The following is a 17574-nucleotide window of genomic DNA, read 5'->3' as shown; positions in this document are numbered from 1 at the left end:
CTTTAGTATACTTGTAGTAAGCCCTCATGGTCTAGTGGTTAAGATTTATGCTCTCACAAAATGTGTTGCTGTGATGCTGAAAGCTGTGCTACTGGTATTTCAAGTACCAGCAGGATCATTCATGGTGGACAGAATGCTTCCAGATTAAGACAGACGAAGAAGAAGGGCCTGGCCACTCACTTCTGAAAAAATTGGTCATGAAAACCCTATGAATAGCAGTGGAGCATTGGCTGATACAGAGCTAGGAGATGAGAGGATGGTGCAAAAAGACTGGGTAGCATTCCGCTCTTCTGCAAACACGGTTGCTAGGCATTAGGATCAACTCAACATCACTAATAATAACAAAGTACACCTGTAATTTATTGTGAATGGTGAGAGGTAGTGATTTAATTTTTTATCTTGTCCCAGCATCATTTACTAAGTACTCTTTTTTTTCATTGATTTTTAACTGCCTCTGTCCTACACAGTCATGCGTGGTTTAATGATGGGGATACATTCTGAGAAGTATATTGTTGGGCAGTTTTGTCATGTGAACATCATAGAGTGCACTTACACAAATCTAAATGGTATAGCCTACTACACACCTACGCCATGTGTGGTACTAATCTTATGGGACCACCGTTGTATATGCAGTCCATCGTTGACTGAAATGTTGTGATGTGGCACATGACTACATTAAGTTTCCAACATGTATGGGTCTTTTTCTGGCCTCTATATTCTGTTCCATTGGTGTATTTGACAATATCTATACCATTATTTAGGCCTAATTATTGTAGACTAGGTAGGGCAATTCTTCAGGAGGGTCTTGGCTAACTTTTGCCCTTTGCTCTTTTATATACATCTATTTTTTACTGTCTTTGTCAAATTTTTTGTAAAAGCCTCTTGGAATTTTTCACTGGAAATATATTGAATGTGTTAGATGAGTTTGGTGAGAACTGACATCTTTAAGATATTGAGCTTTCCTATCCATGAAAATGGTATGTCCATATAAATAAGACTTCCTTAATTCCTTTCAGCCAGTTTTATGATTTTCTCCATAGAGGTCTTTGTGTGTCTTTTGTTAGATTGGGTCTTAGGTATCTTATAGTTTTTGTGTGTTTTTTTTTTTTAAAGATTGGCACCTGAGTTAACAACTGTTGCCAATCGTGGTTTTTTTTTTTTCTGCTTTATCTCCCCAACTCCCCTCCCCCGGAACCCCCGCACACAGTTGCATATCCTAGTTGCAGGTCCTTCTAGTTGTGGCTCATGGGACGCCGCCTCAACGTGGCCTGACGAGCAGTGCCATGTCCACGCCCAGGATCCGAACCCTGGGCCGCCGCAGCGGAGCGCGCGAACTTAACCACTCGGCCACGGAGCTGGCCCCTTTTGTGGTATTTGTAAATGATATCCTTTTAAAAAATTATATTTTCTGTTTGTCTCTGGTATATAGAAAAAGTTGATTTTTACATATTAATCTGTACCCACACACCTTGCAAACCCTCTTATTCTAATATTTGAAGATTCTTTTGGATTTTCTATGTAGATAGTCTTATCATCTGCAAACAATGATAGCCTCATTTCTTCTTTTCCATTTCTTATGTCTTTTAATTTTTTCGTATCAAACTCTGCTAATTAGGATTGCCAGTGAGGTGTTGAATTGAAGTGGTAATGGTTTGTATATTTGTTCTGTTCCCAGTACCAGGGGGATAGTTTTAAATATTTTGTTGTTGAGTCTTGGCTGCATTTTTTTAAACTATAAAAATCTTATTAATTGCTTTTTTATTGCATCTACCAAGATGATGTATTAATTATCTATTGCTGTATACAGATTACCTACAACATTTGTTGGTGGAGATGTGGAGAAATTAGAACATTTATACACTGGTGATGCAAATGTAAAATGATGTAGCTACTTTGGAAAACAGTTTGGTGTTTTCTCAAAATGTTAAACATAGAGTTACTGTATGTTTCAGCAATTCCACTCCTAGATAGATACCCAAGAGAAATGAAAACATATGTCCATGCAAAAACTTGAATGTGAATTTTCATAGCATTATTCACAATAGTCAAAAAGTGGAAACAACCAAAATTTGCATAACTGATAAATGGATAAATAAAATGTGATATAGCTATGCAATGGAATATTATTCAGCAATAAAAAGAAATGAAATACTAATACATGTTACACGTAGATGAATATTGAAAACATTATACTAAGTGAAAGAAACCTGTCACAAAAGTCCACTATGTAGACTGTAGAATTATATAGTTCTGTTTATATGAAATGGCCAGAACAAACAGATCTCTAGAGATAGAAAGCAGATGATTGGTTCCAGGGACTAGGGGTTGGGGAAGGATGAGAGGTGACTGCTAATGGACATGGGATTTTTGGGAGGAGTGCAGAAAATGTTCTAGAATTAGATTGTGGTGATGATTGCACAACTTTGTGCATATACTGAGAACCATTGAATTATATACTTTAAGTAGGTGAACTGTATGATATATTAATTGCATCTCAATAAAGCTGTTTGAAAAAAGGTGAGTGTGTATATAATTGACCTGTAAGACAGCTAGGAATTGGCCAAATGGGCAAGCAAGCGAAGGATATTCAAGACAAGAGAGAGAAGAATATAGAGAACTACAGGGGCTGGCCCCATGGCCGAGTGGTTAAGTTTGCGTGCTTCGCTCCAATAGCCCGAGGTTTCACCAGTTTGGATCCTGGACGCGGGCCTAGCACCACTCATCAAACCATGCCAAGGTGGCGTCCCACATAGCAGAACTAGAAGGACCTACAACTAGAATATACACTGGGGGACTTTGGGGAGAAGAAGGAAAAAAAAATGATTGGCAACAGGTGTTAGCTCAGGTGCCAGTCTTAAAAAAAATAAATAATAAAGAATATAGAGAGCTACAAACAACGGTGGTATAAAGTTAGATGGAGGGAGTAAAGGAAGATGAGGCTGGACAAGTGAACATAGATTAGATTTGTGATTCCCATACCTGAGCATATCAGATTGAACATTTCATCACTTCTGAGAAATAGACCTAGACCCCTTGCTTGTTCCTGCTAAATCAGGATGCTTGCAAAGAGGTTGAGATTTCATCCTGCAGGTGATGAGGAAGTATTAAAGAATTTTGAGAGGGGTGTGACATTATTCAATCTTGGATCACCCTGATATTGCAGTAGATGGACTGGAAGGGAGGGAAGATTAGTGGCAAAGAGGCAAGTTCTGAGGCTATTACAACAGTTTAGAAAAATGATAATAAGGAAACCCAACTAGGGCAGAGGATGTGAGATTAGAGAGTGTGATGGTGTTGATGGAAAGGAGCCGCGATGACTTCAGGATCTCTTCTTTAGGCAACTTGTGTGGGTGCTGGGTAGCTTACTGAGCTGACCACGATAGGAGAGGTAATACTTTTAGGGAGGCAGCAGAGAAAAAAATGAGTTTAGCTTGAAACATGTTGGACTTCTCCCACATTTTTCACTATCATATTTAATGGCTGTTCCAGGTGCTCTGAGTGATATCTTTGGATTCATTCTTGACTCTTCTGTGTCTCTCACACCCCACATCCAATTTGCTGCAAATCTTGTCTATTTTATCTTCAAAGTATATCTAAAAGTTGACCATTTTTCACTTTCACCAGAACCTATCACTCTGGTCCTAGCCACTATCATTTCTCACCTAATCATTATAGTAACTTCTTAACTGATCTCCCTGCTTCTGTGCTTGTCCCCTTGTCTGTTCTCACACCAGCATCTGAATGATCCCCTTAATAATCAGGTCATCTTTCTGCATAAACCCTCTTTCTCCCTCGAGTAAGTCAGAGTCCTCACAGAGGGTCTACATGGCTCCCTCCCCTTACCTCTTTGTCATCATTTTCTATTCTTTCTTCCTGTTGCTCGCTTCACTCCAGCCATATTGGCCTCTTTGCTGATCTTTGAACTAGTCAGGTGTACTCCCTCTTGAAGGTCTTGAATTTTCTCTTTCCTTTGGCTAAACCCTCTTCCCCCAGTTGTTGACGCAGTTCACTCCTACTTTCAGGTCTTTACTAATATGTCACTTTTTCACTGAGTCTTCTTTGTCCATTCAACTTGGAATTGCAGCCCTCTTCCCTGACAAATTCTTTTCTCCCTTTGATTCATTTGTTTCCTTAGCTTTTATCACCAGCTAGATTTGTGCTATACATATTTTGCCTATTTTCATCTTTCCTCACTGGAATTTAAGATCTATAAGGACAAGAACTTTTGCTTTATTCACTGCTTTACCTCTGCCACTGAAAACTGTGCTAGCAGATACTAGGTGCTCAGTTAATATTTGTTGTATGACTGAATTAATAATGGAGTGCCTGGAATACCCTGGAATAGATGCTTACCATTTATTTGTACTCTATTTAATTTCACAAAGAAGTAGAGGCAAGGAAGTGTCTAGTAGACAAACTGGACCCCATAAAATGATTTAGACTGGAAGAGAGATTTGAGTGAAGCCATGGAAGTACATGAGATAGTTTAGAGAGAGTGTAAAGAGTCAGAAGAGGACTGGGATGGGATCCTGGAAACACCTACATGTAAGGTTGACCACAGAGTAGTACTGTCCTTAAACTTTGCCAAGTGGGAACCCTGCTCTGGGCCTTGTGCTTTAGAGGTCCTCATCTGGCCTTCCTCCACCTCCACTCCTCTTGATAGGATGAGCATTTTTGGAAGCCAAGGGAATTAGTCCATCTGGTACATATTTCTAGATCAAGCACTGAGTATTTGAACCCCAGAATTCTCTGCCCATGTTGCCTCTCACAGGCTTCTTCCCTGATTCTTTCCGCTCTTGACTGTACTACATTTATGGGCCAGGCCTAAGGGATGGCCAGGGAGCAGCTATTTGCAGGCATGTGGCCACAGCTGGGACGTGTGGGCTGGGATGTCCACATGTATGTGTATGAGGCTCCTTGTAGTATGGCATAGAGCCAAAGGTGGGAAGAGAAAAAGGGACAGGCTGCAGGCCAGGGGAGGGGACATGGTCCTCCCAGACCCCCATAAAACTTAAAGGAGTCTGAGAATCCCAAATCAGAAATCTCCTTTAAGGTAGTTATAAAAGTGTGTGTGTCAACATAGAGGGATAGAATATAATTTAACAGCTTGTTAGCTTCATTTATAGCTTTAAAATATTTAGGCTTATAGTATGTGGGCTTCCATTTGTACTCTTGCCTCAAGCCCTTTGAAAAGAGGGGTGGGCCTGCAAGAGGGAACTGAAAAGGAGTAGCCAGAGTTGCAGAAGATAAATTCAAGATAGAGTTTAAGGAGGGAATGATCAACAGTGTCAAGTGCTTCAGAGACATTAAGTTCTATGAAGACAGAAATGTATCCATTGGATTTGACAACCAGAATTCAGTAAAAATGTCAATTGGTGGTGACGGATGCCAAACTTCCATAGAAGGAGGAATACCTGAGAAATTAGGAAGTGGAGACAGAATATAGAAGATTGTTTTTCTAGAACCTTATCTGGGAAAGGAAGGAACTAGAACAGTAGCTAGAGGGGTATGCAGGGTCATGGAGGAAGACTTTCCCGTGTATAAGATGAGAGAGGCTTGTAAATATTTAGATGTTGAGGGAAGAGACCCAATGTTAAGTAAGAGAAGGTTAAGGAAGAAGAGGGAATAATAGATGGAGGGAGGCCTGAGATCCAGTGCATAGATCAACAGATTAGCCTTTGAAAGGAGGAGGGCTATTTGAGGAGGCTTGGGATGTGTATGGATGCTAAGTTTGAGCGTGAGAGCAAGAAAATGACTTAATAAGCAATACTATATTGTTAACATTGTTTTATAGTTTTTTGGGTTAATCTTTTAAACCTTGATTTTATACTCCTGGGGATCTGGGGTTATACCTGCAAGCACTTGTTAAAATCCTGTTGGTGGATTGAAATACGGCTCATATTATGGGGCATAGGCTGTGTGTGTTGGATCTGCCCCTACTCAATAATTGTTATTTAGTGGTGACTTAAAATTTTGTTTGATAAAAACTTTTGATTCTTCCAAAGCCTAGAAATTATTTCTTTATTATGTTCATTGTATAGTGTGTGTCATTAGGCTTTGGAGATGGCTTGTTTTAATAAGTACATACTGTCTGAATCACACCTATTTTGGGCAAAATATTTTTTAATAGAATTATATTAATACTGTCTTTCCCTCCCCCCCACTAGTAGTTCCAAAGAACTGCTGGTTTATATTTTAGCTCTTGCCAAGTTGTGAAAAGAGTGAAGGATGCTTAGACTACTTAACATTCAAATTGTAAGTAAAATTTATTTCTGCTGTTATTATCAATATGTTTAGAAAACAGTAATTGAAAATAGTCATTAGCTTATATGATAATAGGGAGCTTTAGTGTGATGGGACTGTGGATTTTTCTTAATTTTTATTTTTAAGATACAAATATTTCCTATTCCATTTTCTCTCGATAAGATCAAAACAGAGACTAATAGTACTGAATTAGTCTTACATAGTGAGGTGAAGTTTCTCCTTATTTTCAGGCATTTCTTTTTATTGTAGAAGGTTATGGAAGTTATTATTTTTTTTCTATATCTGTGTGGTACCGGTAGTCAATATAGGGCATAATATTAATGGAATGATTTATTTGAAATTTATATTCTTTCCTCTTTAAATATGCTCAGTTTTTCTGCATTCTTTAATTTTTATATGAAAAAAATTCTAAGAATAAATCTCTAATGTCTCTATGAAAAATTTAAATACACAAAATCCAATAAAATGTAACTTTTTAGGAATAGTCTAGTGCATAAATCTAGATGATGCATGTACTGGCATTCATCTTTACTAGGGGCAGAAAAAGCTTGAATTATGTTTACTTGAAGCCATTTGCTATATTGCATTTTGAACCAATAGCAAAAGAATTATTAAGAGAATGATAAAGTAATATTAAAGGTATTCCAAGTGATTTCGTTACCTTATTTTCAAACCACTCTATTTGAAATTATAAGCAACTCAGATTAATCTGTTTTACACTCCTTGTAAAGTACTCAAAATGTGAACACAAAATGAGATTGCTACCATAAGCAAAAGACAGTTCTAATTATATTATTCAAGTAAACAAATCAAATGAGCCAAAGAAGAAGAATGAAATATTTACAAACCAATAAATCATTTAATTTGTTAAATAGGCAAATAATTTTAGAAGTTATCTCAGTCTGGCACATTTTATGTGTGCAGGGCATTAAAGATTTTAAAAATTTCTACCAAAATATTGCAGGAATAAAAGTACATCTTCATAAAGGGAGAAAGTTATAACATTTTATGTCTTAGAATGTAAATATCATAATGTTACCTATGTGCAGTAGCTTGGTAAGACATTATTTCAATATATTCTAGAAGTTGACAACTCTGAGAAGTAGAATGCTGGTTACTGCCCTCATTTGAGAGGGCTGTGTAAGCCTGTCTCCTTTCTCTTAATTTACAAAAATGTTAAAAATTAGATTGCAAAATAGGTTGTGCTTTATATCCTTCCTGTATATTTTTAATAACTTTTCAAATTCTTCCTCTTTTTAGGCTCTCTGGTTAATCATCTGTAGAAGACTGGATTTCTGGATATCTACTCCACTCCATCTCTACTGACTTTTAAAAATGATAATGCAAAGCTGTAATACTGGCAGTCATCCATGAACTTTTAATTACATTGATTAATAGAGTTTGAAGCTTCCTCAGGGAATAAACAATGGCATCAGCAGTGGTTGACAGTGGAGGTTCTATTTTGGAGCTTTCCAGCAATGGAGTAGAAAATGAAGAGGTTAGGCACCCAATGTATTACATTTCTGTTTTGTTTATAGAAATCAATGCATGAACTGATTTTGAAATTAATGGAAAGTAGGTAGTTGAGAGTAGAAATGTACAATGCACGAAATTGTACATGTATATGTCATGTGTCCTCATATAATTTAGGTAATAGAAGGTTGAGGAAAGTCCTGCCAGGCTCACCTCAGTTGTTGGAACATGCATATCGTAGAGTGAATTGGGAGTAAAAAATTGAAAGAAAGAAACTGTAGTATTAGTTGAGAGAGAGTTTTAAATTCCTGATAAAATCCATTGTTTTGGATTATAGAGTATATAGGTATATACTGTACCTGAATACCTAAATTAGATGCATCTTAAATTAGAATTTTGTGTCTCCTTTAGTTGTCATCTTTATTTTTTGGTTATTCTGTTATATCTAATTAGTGTGGAAATCCATCATATTTTAAACCAATATATACACTTAAGAATTTAGATAATCTGTAAATCAGAAAACAAATTCATGTTTTGAAATTTTATACGTGTAGAATTTTGCATCATTAGCATATTTGGTTATTTTCTTATTATTGATAATTTTAAAGAATAAGAGATGAGAATATAGAAAAATAACAGTACCAGAAATATATACACTTCCAGGACCTGGCTTCTGTTCCCACCATTCAGTAAAGACTGAATATTGGGAAGGATCTAAATTAAAATGTAATAATGCTCTGACAATAAGGGACAGATACTTGGTCAGAGATAAGGTGGGAAAATGGAGAGTTTACTGTATTGAAAAATCTGTTTTCTCTGTATTCTGTGAAAGATGCTGCTGTTATAGTGGTATAGTGGGAGACATGACTGAGAAACAAGTTAAAACATCAGGCCATGTGTTCTGGAGTCTGTGTTCTTTTTCTGTCTTGCTTGGTGTCTGCTCAGTCTTCCAGGATAGCTATGGACAGATTCAGTGGAAAGAGGATAAAGTTGAAGGTACTCCTTTTCCTTTGTTCTCAGTGGACTTGGTAACTCAAATGTTCCTGTCATAATTGAATCTAAAACTGGTTCAAAGTCCTTTAAGAGAAGCCACAGCTACAGAACATACTTTACTGTCATAATCAATTTCTACTTCTTCCTTGAAGATTCTCTTTCTGAGTGATCACTTCCAGGTATGATTCACCAAAGAGGTCAGGGACTCATGGGACTTCCATCTCCTCCTGCATCACCCAGACCAATTATTGCTTCTACGTTAAGTGCTTTCTCTTTAGTCTATAGTTTTACTCTGTTGGTGTTAACCCTGTGAGAGGAGCCGCCAAGAACTATACGCAGAATATATTTACTTTGTGCTGATTGGGTACTGTTAATATGGGAAAAAGAGTAAGACAGTTTGTTTCTGGAAGACTCCTTATATTTTTCTTCCTTTATGTGGAACTCCAGGTGTTCATGGCCTGGAGAACTGATTATTATGGAAGAAAGAATCTGATAAATGAAATCATTTTACCAAGGCACTATTAACTAATGATTTATGTGGTACCCTTATAGGGTGGTCACAGGCATTTAGGTAACGTGGCACCAGAGTTGGAGAAACTATTCTTGGGGAATTTTTCCTTCAGATTATACTATGTAGGTGCCCACTTACTTTCATTCATTTGTTCCGCCAACAAATATAAATTAACCATTTACCTAGTGTCGGATACTTTTTTGGGCACTGAGGATAAAGTGTTTCAGAATGACTGTTGAAGAATAAATTGGGCTAGAGATGGCTGGAGAGGTGGCAGGGGGTATTTTAATTAGGGTGGTCAGAGAAGGCTTCTCTGAAGAGGTGGCATTTTAGTTTATACCTAAAGAAAGTGAAGGATTGGACCATAGAAACGTTGTATCTGAAATATCTTCTAATTTTACCAAGAGAGTTTTGGGGAAAGTGGTATTTGAAGGATAGAGTTTTGTCTTACAAGAAACTTTGCAGGAATGTGTTTCATACACACACATACACATATATACATATATATATTCGTATACATATGTATACACACACACACAATAATATCTATACTCTAAAATAGATAGGAGGGTAGGGTGACAAAATGACCTGTCAAGATTTTATAATCAAAGTTCCAGAATCTGAAGAAAAAATAAATGTTTAAAAAGTGGTGGGCATTTGGAAAGTTATTAATAATTTTCAGGGTTTATTTTTTGTAACTTTATTCCTGTTTATAAAAGTAATATATTTCATAAAATTAGGATAATTGTATTTCTGACAAAGATACCAAAAATGTAAACTACAATCTTACTAGTGAGTGTAGATGCAAAAATCATAAAGAAACAGTAATAAATACAGAAAGTGCAATCATATCTTAAAAAATCCAATTACCAAATAGGATTTAGATATACAAGGATAATTCAATTTGAAGAAAATCATTAATATTATATATATTCCTACTAATATATGTGACGTATGATATGTTAGAAGTGATAAAATACTTGATAAAATGGGATTCTATGAAATTCAATATCCATTCCTGATAAAAACTCTTAATAATATAAATATAAATGTATATTTGGTCCTTAACATTATAAAAAAATAACTGTTACAAATGAACAGCCAGAATTCTGTTTAGTGGTGAAGTACTGGAGTATTTCCTTTAACATTGGAAAGAAGACAAGTGTGGGCACTATCGTTACTATTATTTAATATTTTCCTACCATTAAGCAAGATAATGAAAAAATATATAAATATTATAAGGGAGACCTAATTATTTTATGCAGATAATGTGATTCTCCACCTGGGAAAACCAGAGGGAATCTGCTGAAAACCCATTAGAACTAATAAAAGTGAGTTTGGTGGGTACAAAATTGACATAAAAAATAACTAGCTAGCTTTTGTAAGGACTGTAATTAGTTAGAAGAGATTATGGAAAATAAGATCCCTTTCAGAAAATTAACAACAAAAAATAAATGTTGAGGAATAAATGTAGAAGATATATGGGATTTGTTTGAAGAAAATTAATTAATGATACTGATGTACGTGAAGGAAGACTGTAGTAAATAAAGAGATATAGTTTGTAATTGGATTCCAGAGATGAGAAGAGTCAATATTGTGGAGGATGTCAGTTTTCCCCAGTTAATCTATATATTTAATTCCATCTCTATCAAATAGTAGAGTAAGTTTAGGAGAAATTGATTATATGAACCTAAAGATTGTATATTCATGAATAGCCAGAGCAGTTTTTGAAAAGGAAATGCATAGCAGGTAGGTCTCATAGAAATGGAGAATTAATCCAGAAGAAATAGAAAAGGGATTTAAATATATTTTTAAAAACACAGTGAGTACAAGTTTTAGAGGGCATCTGCTTTCAGGCAAACAAGATTGGGAGTTCTTCCACTTCAGATTGTGATGGAATAACTGAGACCAGACTTATATTCCTACAATAAACAATTAGGAAAATGAGCAAAACATAGGAAACCACAGTTTTGAAACATTGGTGCTCTGTCTGAATGTTTGTGTCCCTCCAAAATTCATATGTTGAACCCTAACTCCCGAAGATGATAGTATTAGGTGGTAGGGCCTTTGGGCATGCACTTAGGTCATGAGAGAGAAACCTTTATGAATGGGATTAGTGCTCTGATAAAGTCTCCAGAGAGATCTCTTGCCCCTTCTGCCATGTGAGGCTACAACAAGAAGTCTGTGACCCAGAAGAGGGCTCTCACCAAGTCCTGCTGGCACTCTGATCTTGGACTTCCAGCATCCAGAACTGTGAGCAATAAATTCCTGCTGTTTATAAGCCACCCAGTTTGTGGTATTTTGTTATAGCAACCTGAATGGACAAAGACAAGTGGACAACAAGCAGCGCAGGATCATGCTTCCTGAGAGAAGAGAACTCTATGATTGCACTGGCTTATTGCTTTGAGCCACTTTCTAGACCACAGTGTGAGAAGGAGGAACCTAAGCAGAGTGTAACAGTCTCACTGAATTGAGGAAACAAAATTGGGAATTGGGAGAGGCTAATGCAACTAATTTGAGGAGCAGAGTATCTGAGAGGAAGAAGCTGCCCAGAGGAAGGTTATTAGAACTCTGCTTCAGGGTCCCCTAGTCTTTAGCTGAATGAGCTGCTTAGGTGTGGTATGCAACTCCGTGAAGCCAGTCAAAGAATGATCAGAAAGGTGTAAACTCAGTAATTTAGAGTTCACTTAGGGCTGGGAGATTAGAGTTCCAGCCAGTTAGATTGGAGGGTCCTTGTTAAATGTTCAGGCATCCGTTAGAGACTCCAGAAGGGTCATGCTTTACAGTAGCGCTAAACTAGCGCTAGAATAAAGGGTAGTCCCAACTTGCCCTAAAAAGGTTTAAAAACAGGCCTTGAAAGTTGATCCATAAGTAACTTAATTATCTGTCATAGTAAACATTATTAAAATAAGAGAACACATTGCACCACCCAACAATGTAAAATTTTACATGTCCAGCACCTAACAATATTAAATGCAAAGAAGCAGCAATAATGTAACCTATAATTTTGAGGAAAAAACTGTCAATGAAAACAAACACAAACGACAGAGATGATGAAATTAGCAGATAAGACTTCAAAACAGCTGTTATAAGTATGCTCAAGAAGTTGAAAGAAAACACGAACCTCAAACGAGAGGCATAATTGACATAAAAGAACCAAAAGAAACTTCCAGAAATGAATATATACTGTCTGAAAAGGAGAATTTACTGGATAGGATTAAAAATAGATTAGGTACTACAGAAGAAAAGACCAGTGAATTTGGGGGCCGGCCCCATGGCTGAGTGGTTAAGTTCACGCGCTCTGCTTCAGCGGCCCAGGGTTTTACCGGTTCGAATCCTGGGTGCGGACATGGCACAGCTCTTCAAGCCATGCTGAGGCAGCATCCCACATGCCACAACTAGAAGGACCCACAACTATGTACCGGGGGACTTTGGTAGAAAAAAGGAAAAATAAAATCTTAAAAAAAAAAAACTAGTGAATTTGAAGAAAGCAATAGAAACTACGTTATGAAGCACAGAGGAAAAAACTGGAAAAAAAAAAAGATTAGGTTGCCTGTGGGACAATATCAAGTTGTCTAACATACTTGTAATCTGAGTCCCAAAATGGAAGGAGAGGAGGAGAACAGAAAAAAAAATGAAGAAATGGCCATAAAATTTTTCAAGTTTACTGAAAAGTATAAACCCATAGATCAGAAAATCTTTTTTTTTTTTTTGAGGAAGATTAGCCCTGAGCTAACATCTGCTGCCAATCCTCCTCTTTTTGCTGAGGAAGACTGGCCCTGAGCTAATATCCGTGTCCATCTTCCTCTACTTTATGTGTGGGACGCCTACCATGGCATGGCTTGCCAAGTGGTGCCATGTCCGCATCCGGGATCCGAACTGGCGAACCCTGGACTGCTGAAGCAGACCATGCAAATTTAACGCTGTGCCACCAGGCTGGCTCTGATCAGAGAATCTTAAACCCCAAGGAAGATAAAGCAGAGAGCAAATAGACACTGAGGCACATCATAATAAAATTGCTGAAAGCCAATATCAGAAAGAAAATCTTAAAAGCATCCAGAGAAGAAAATTCATTACATACAGAACAACAAAGATAATATCTACAGACATTTTGACTGAAACTATGCAAGTCAGAAGATAATGAGTTCTTTAAAATGCTGAAAGACTAAAACAACCTATAATTATATATCCAGTGAAAGTGTCCTTCAAAATGAAGCTTTTTTTCAGACCAATAAAAGCTGAGAGAATTTATCACCAGCAGCCTTATAAGGAAATGTTAAAAATAAAAGATATTCTTTAGGGAGAAGGTAAGCGATACCAAATGGAGACTTAGATCTACATAAAGGAATGAAAAGCACTGGTTAATGTATGGGTAAGTGTAAAATACTTCTAAAAATCAGTTTTTAACTTTTTAAAAAGATAATTGTTTAAAACAGAAATAATAATGTATCGTGGAGTTTACAATGTGAAGAAGTAAATGTATGACAATAATAGAGCAAAGGATGAGAGGAGGGAATTGGAAAAATGCTGTTGTAAGCTTTTTACCTTAGACATAAGGTAACACTGTTTGTAGGAAAACTGTGGTAAGTTAAAAAGCATATTGTAAAATCTAGAGAACCACTAAAAAACAAAGCAAAGAGGTATAGATAATAAGCCAGTATTTGAATTAAAATGAATATTAAAATGTAGTCAATTCAAAAGAAGACAGAGAAGGGCCAGGCCCAAGTGGCCTAGTGGTTAAGTTCAGTGCACTCCACTTTGGTGGCCTGGGTTCGGTTCCTGGGTGTGGACCTACACCACTCTGTTAGTGGCCATGCTGTGCTGGTGGTCCACATACTTAAAAAACAAATAGAGGAAGGTGGGCACAGATGTTAGCTCAGGGCAAATCTTCCTCAGCAAAAAAACAAAAACAAAACAAAAACAAAACCCCACAAGTAAATAAATAAATGAAACAATGAAGAAAGAGTAGGATAGTAGATTTAAACCCTGTTTTATTGATAATATTAAATGGAAATATTTGAAACAGTCTAATTAATATTCAGATATTATCAAATTGTGTTAAAAAAAGCCAAACCTTTTTATGTTTCATACAAAAAATTCATTTTAAGTTTAACAACATAGTTTAAAAGTGTGGAAGTAGATATACCATGCAAACATTAGTCAAAGAAAGGCTGAAGTGGTTTTAGGACAAGAGTATTACCAGGGATGAAGATAGACATTTCATAAAGGACAAAAGGACTGTTTTGTCAAGAAGACTTAACAGCCCTAAATGTGTATACTCAATATTATAACTTCAAAACATATGAAGTGTAAACTTACAGCACTGAAAGGAGAAATAGATAAATCCACAGTACTAGTTGGAGACTGCAGCATTCCTCTCTCAGTAGTTAGTAGAACAATTAGACAGAAAATCGTTGAGGAGATAGTAGCCTTGAACAACATTATCAACCAGCTTCACCTAACGGAGATTTATGGAACACTCTAACAGCACCAGAATATGCATTCATTTCAAATGCACGTGAACAGTGATCCAAGATAGATCATATGCTGGGCTATATGTCTCAACAATTTTATTTTATTTATTTTTTTTTGAGGAAGATTAGCCCTGAGCTAACATCTGTGCCCATCTTCCTCTACTTTATACATGGGACGCCTGCCACAGCATGGCTTGACAAGTGGTGCATAGGTCCACACCCAGGATCTGAACCTGCGAACCTGTTGCCACCAAAGTGGAATGTGCAAACTTAATCGCTGCACCACCGGGCTGGCCCCTCAACAATTTTAAAAGGATGGAAATCATACAGAGAAAGTTGTCTGACCAAGGCAGAATTATATCAGAAATTAAAAACAAAAAGATACTTGCAAAGTCTACAAATATTTGGATATTAAACAGCTCGCCTTTATCTAACCCTTGGGTTAAAGAATAAATCACAAGAGAAATTAGAAAATATTCAAACTGAATGAAAGTGAAAACAGTATGTCAGAATTTGAGGGGTGCAGCTAAAGCATAACTTAGAGGAAAAATTATAGGTTCAAAACTTATACAGTCATGCATCGCCTAATGACAGATGCATTCTGAGAAATGCATTGTTAAGTGATTTTGTTATTGTTGAACACCATAGAGTGTACTTAGAAAAACCTAGATGGTATAGCCTACTAACACCTAGGTTCTGTGTTACTAATCGTATGGGGCCACTGTTGTATATGCAGTCTGTTGTTGACTGAAACCTTATGTGATGCATGACTGTATAAGAAAAGGAGAAAAGTCTGAAATCAATCATTTAAGCTTTCACCTCAACAAGCTGGAATATGAAAAGCAAATTAAAGACTAAGTAGAAGGGAGGAAATAATAAAAATAAAGAGTCAGTAAACTAGAAAGTGGACAATAGGGAAATTAAACCAGAAGCTGGTCCTTTGAAAAGATTAATAAAATTGATAAATCTCTAAGTAGACTGCACAAGAAAATAAAAAACAGAAGGCAAAAATTACTGAGCCAGCCCTGATGGTCTAGTGTTTAAAGTTTGGCACAGTCCGCTTTGGTGGCCCAGGTTTGGTTCCTGGGCATGGAACCACACCACTTGTCTGTCAGTAGCCATGCTGTGGCAGCGGCTCACATAGAAGAACTAGAAGGACTTACAACTAGAATATACAACTGTGTACTGGGGTTTTGGGGAGGAAGAAAAAACAAAAAGGTGGAGGATTGGCAACAGATGTTAGCTCAGGGCAAATCTTTCCCAGCAAAAAGGAAAAATTGCCGATATCAGAAATGAAAGAGATATTACTATATATATTAAATGTTATGAACAACTTTATGTGAATAAGGTTGACAACTTAGATGAAATGGACAAATTCCTTGAAAGTTATTCCAAAAGAAATAGAAAGTGTGAACAGCCCTCTATCTTTTAAATAAATTGAATTCCTAATCAAAATCTTTTTTGCGAAGAAAAATCCAGGGTTAAATGGCTTTACTGATGATCTACCAAGCATTTAGGGAAGAAATAATACCAATCCTACACAACTTCAGAAATAGAGGACAAGGGAGCATTTCCTAACTCATTTTATGAGGCCAGCATTACCGATACCAAGACCAGACATAGATATTGTAGGAAAAGAACACTGCAAACCAGTTTCCTTCATAAACATAGAAACAAACATTTTTTTTTTTTGCAGTTTTTTTTGGGGGGTTATTGATAGGTTACAATCTTGTGAAATTTCAATTGTACATTAATGTTTGTCAGTCATGTTGTAGGTGCACCACTTCACCCTTTGTGCCCACCCCCCACCCCACCTTTCCCCTGGTATCCACTAAACTGTTCTTAGTCCATAATTTTAAATTCCTCATATGAGTGGAGTCATACACAGATTATCTTTCTCTCGCTGGCTTATTTCACTTAACATAATTCTCTCAAGGTCCATCCAGGTTATTGCAAATGGAATGATTTTGTTCTGTTTTGCAGCTGAGTAGTATTCCATTGTATATATATATCACAACTTCTTTATCCATTCGTCTGTTGCTGGGCACTTAGGTTGCTTCCACGTCTTGGCTATTGTAAACAGTGCTGCAATAAACATTGGGGTGCATAGGACTTTTGGGATTGCTGACTTCAAGCTCTTTGGATAAATACCCAGTAGTGAGATGGCTGGATTGTATGGTAGTTCTATTTTTAATTTTTTGAGGAATCTCCGTACTGTTTTCCATAGTGGCTGCACCAGTTTGCATTCCCACCAGTAGTGTATGAGGGTTCCTTTTTCTCCGCACCCTCTCCAACATTTGTTGCTGAAACAAACATTCTTAATAAAATACTAGCAGTCAAATCCAGCAGCATATAAAAAGGATCATATGTCCCAAATGGGGTTTCATCCAGGGAGGTAGGTTTAATCAATCAATGTAATTCATCATATTAACAAAAAGGAAAAAAATCATGTGATCATATCAGTAGCCACAGAAAACATATTTGCCAAAATTCAACACCTGTTTATTATACAGATTCCCTAAACTAGTAATAAAGGGCACCTTCCTCAGCCTGATGTGTGCACCTGTGAAAAACCCACAGCTAACACTATACTTAATGGTGTAAGACTGAATGTTTTCCTGTTAAGGTTGATAGCAAGGCACAGATGTCTGCTCTAACCACTTCTATTCAACATTGCACTGGCAGCATTGCTACAGGGCAAGAAAAATAAGACCCACAGATTGGAAAAGAATGAATGAAACTGTATTTTCTAAATAATGCAGTTGTGCACATAGAAATTGCTAAGAAATCTGCCCAACTGTTGGAACTAATAAATTTAGAACAGGTGACTGTACAAATCAATTGTATTTATATATACTA

General features: G+C 36.7%; 1 protein-coding gene across 15 annotated transcripts in view; it reads left to right on the top strand.

Annotated features, from left to right (window-relative positions):
* Positions 1–17574, top strand: part of ELF2 (E74 like ETS transcription factor 2) — a 100858-nt gene that overhangs the window by 24118 nt on the left and 59166 nt on the right. For 10 of the 15 annotated variants that reach the window (XM_070504760.1, XM_070504755.1, XM_070504764.1 and 7 more), the window contains exons 2-3: positions 6168–6255; positions 7525–7762. The exons of 2 other annotated variants lie outside the window; for them this stretch is intronic. In XM_070504760.1, the coding sequence (XP_070360861.1) occupies positions 7691–7762 (72 nt within the window). In that variant the 5' untranslated portion in view covers positions 6168–6255; positions 7525–7690. The remainder of the gene's footprint in view (positions 1–6167; positions 6256–7524; positions 7763–17574) is intronic. 3 more of the 15 variants (XM_070504761.1, XM_070504756.1, XM_070504758.1) reach the window with 1 other exon arrangement.

This window comes from Equus asinus, chromosome 3 (assembly GCF_041296235.1).
Source record: "Equus asinus isolate D_3611 breed Donkey chromosome 3, EquAss-T2T_v2, whole genome shotgun sequence".
Classification (NCBI taxonomy): domain Eukaryota; kingdom Metazoa; phylum Chordata; class Mammalia; order Perissodactyla; family Equidae; genus Equus; species Equus asinus.
Note: the sequence above shows the minus strand (reverse complement) of the source record. Positions and strands in the feature narration are given on the sequence as shown.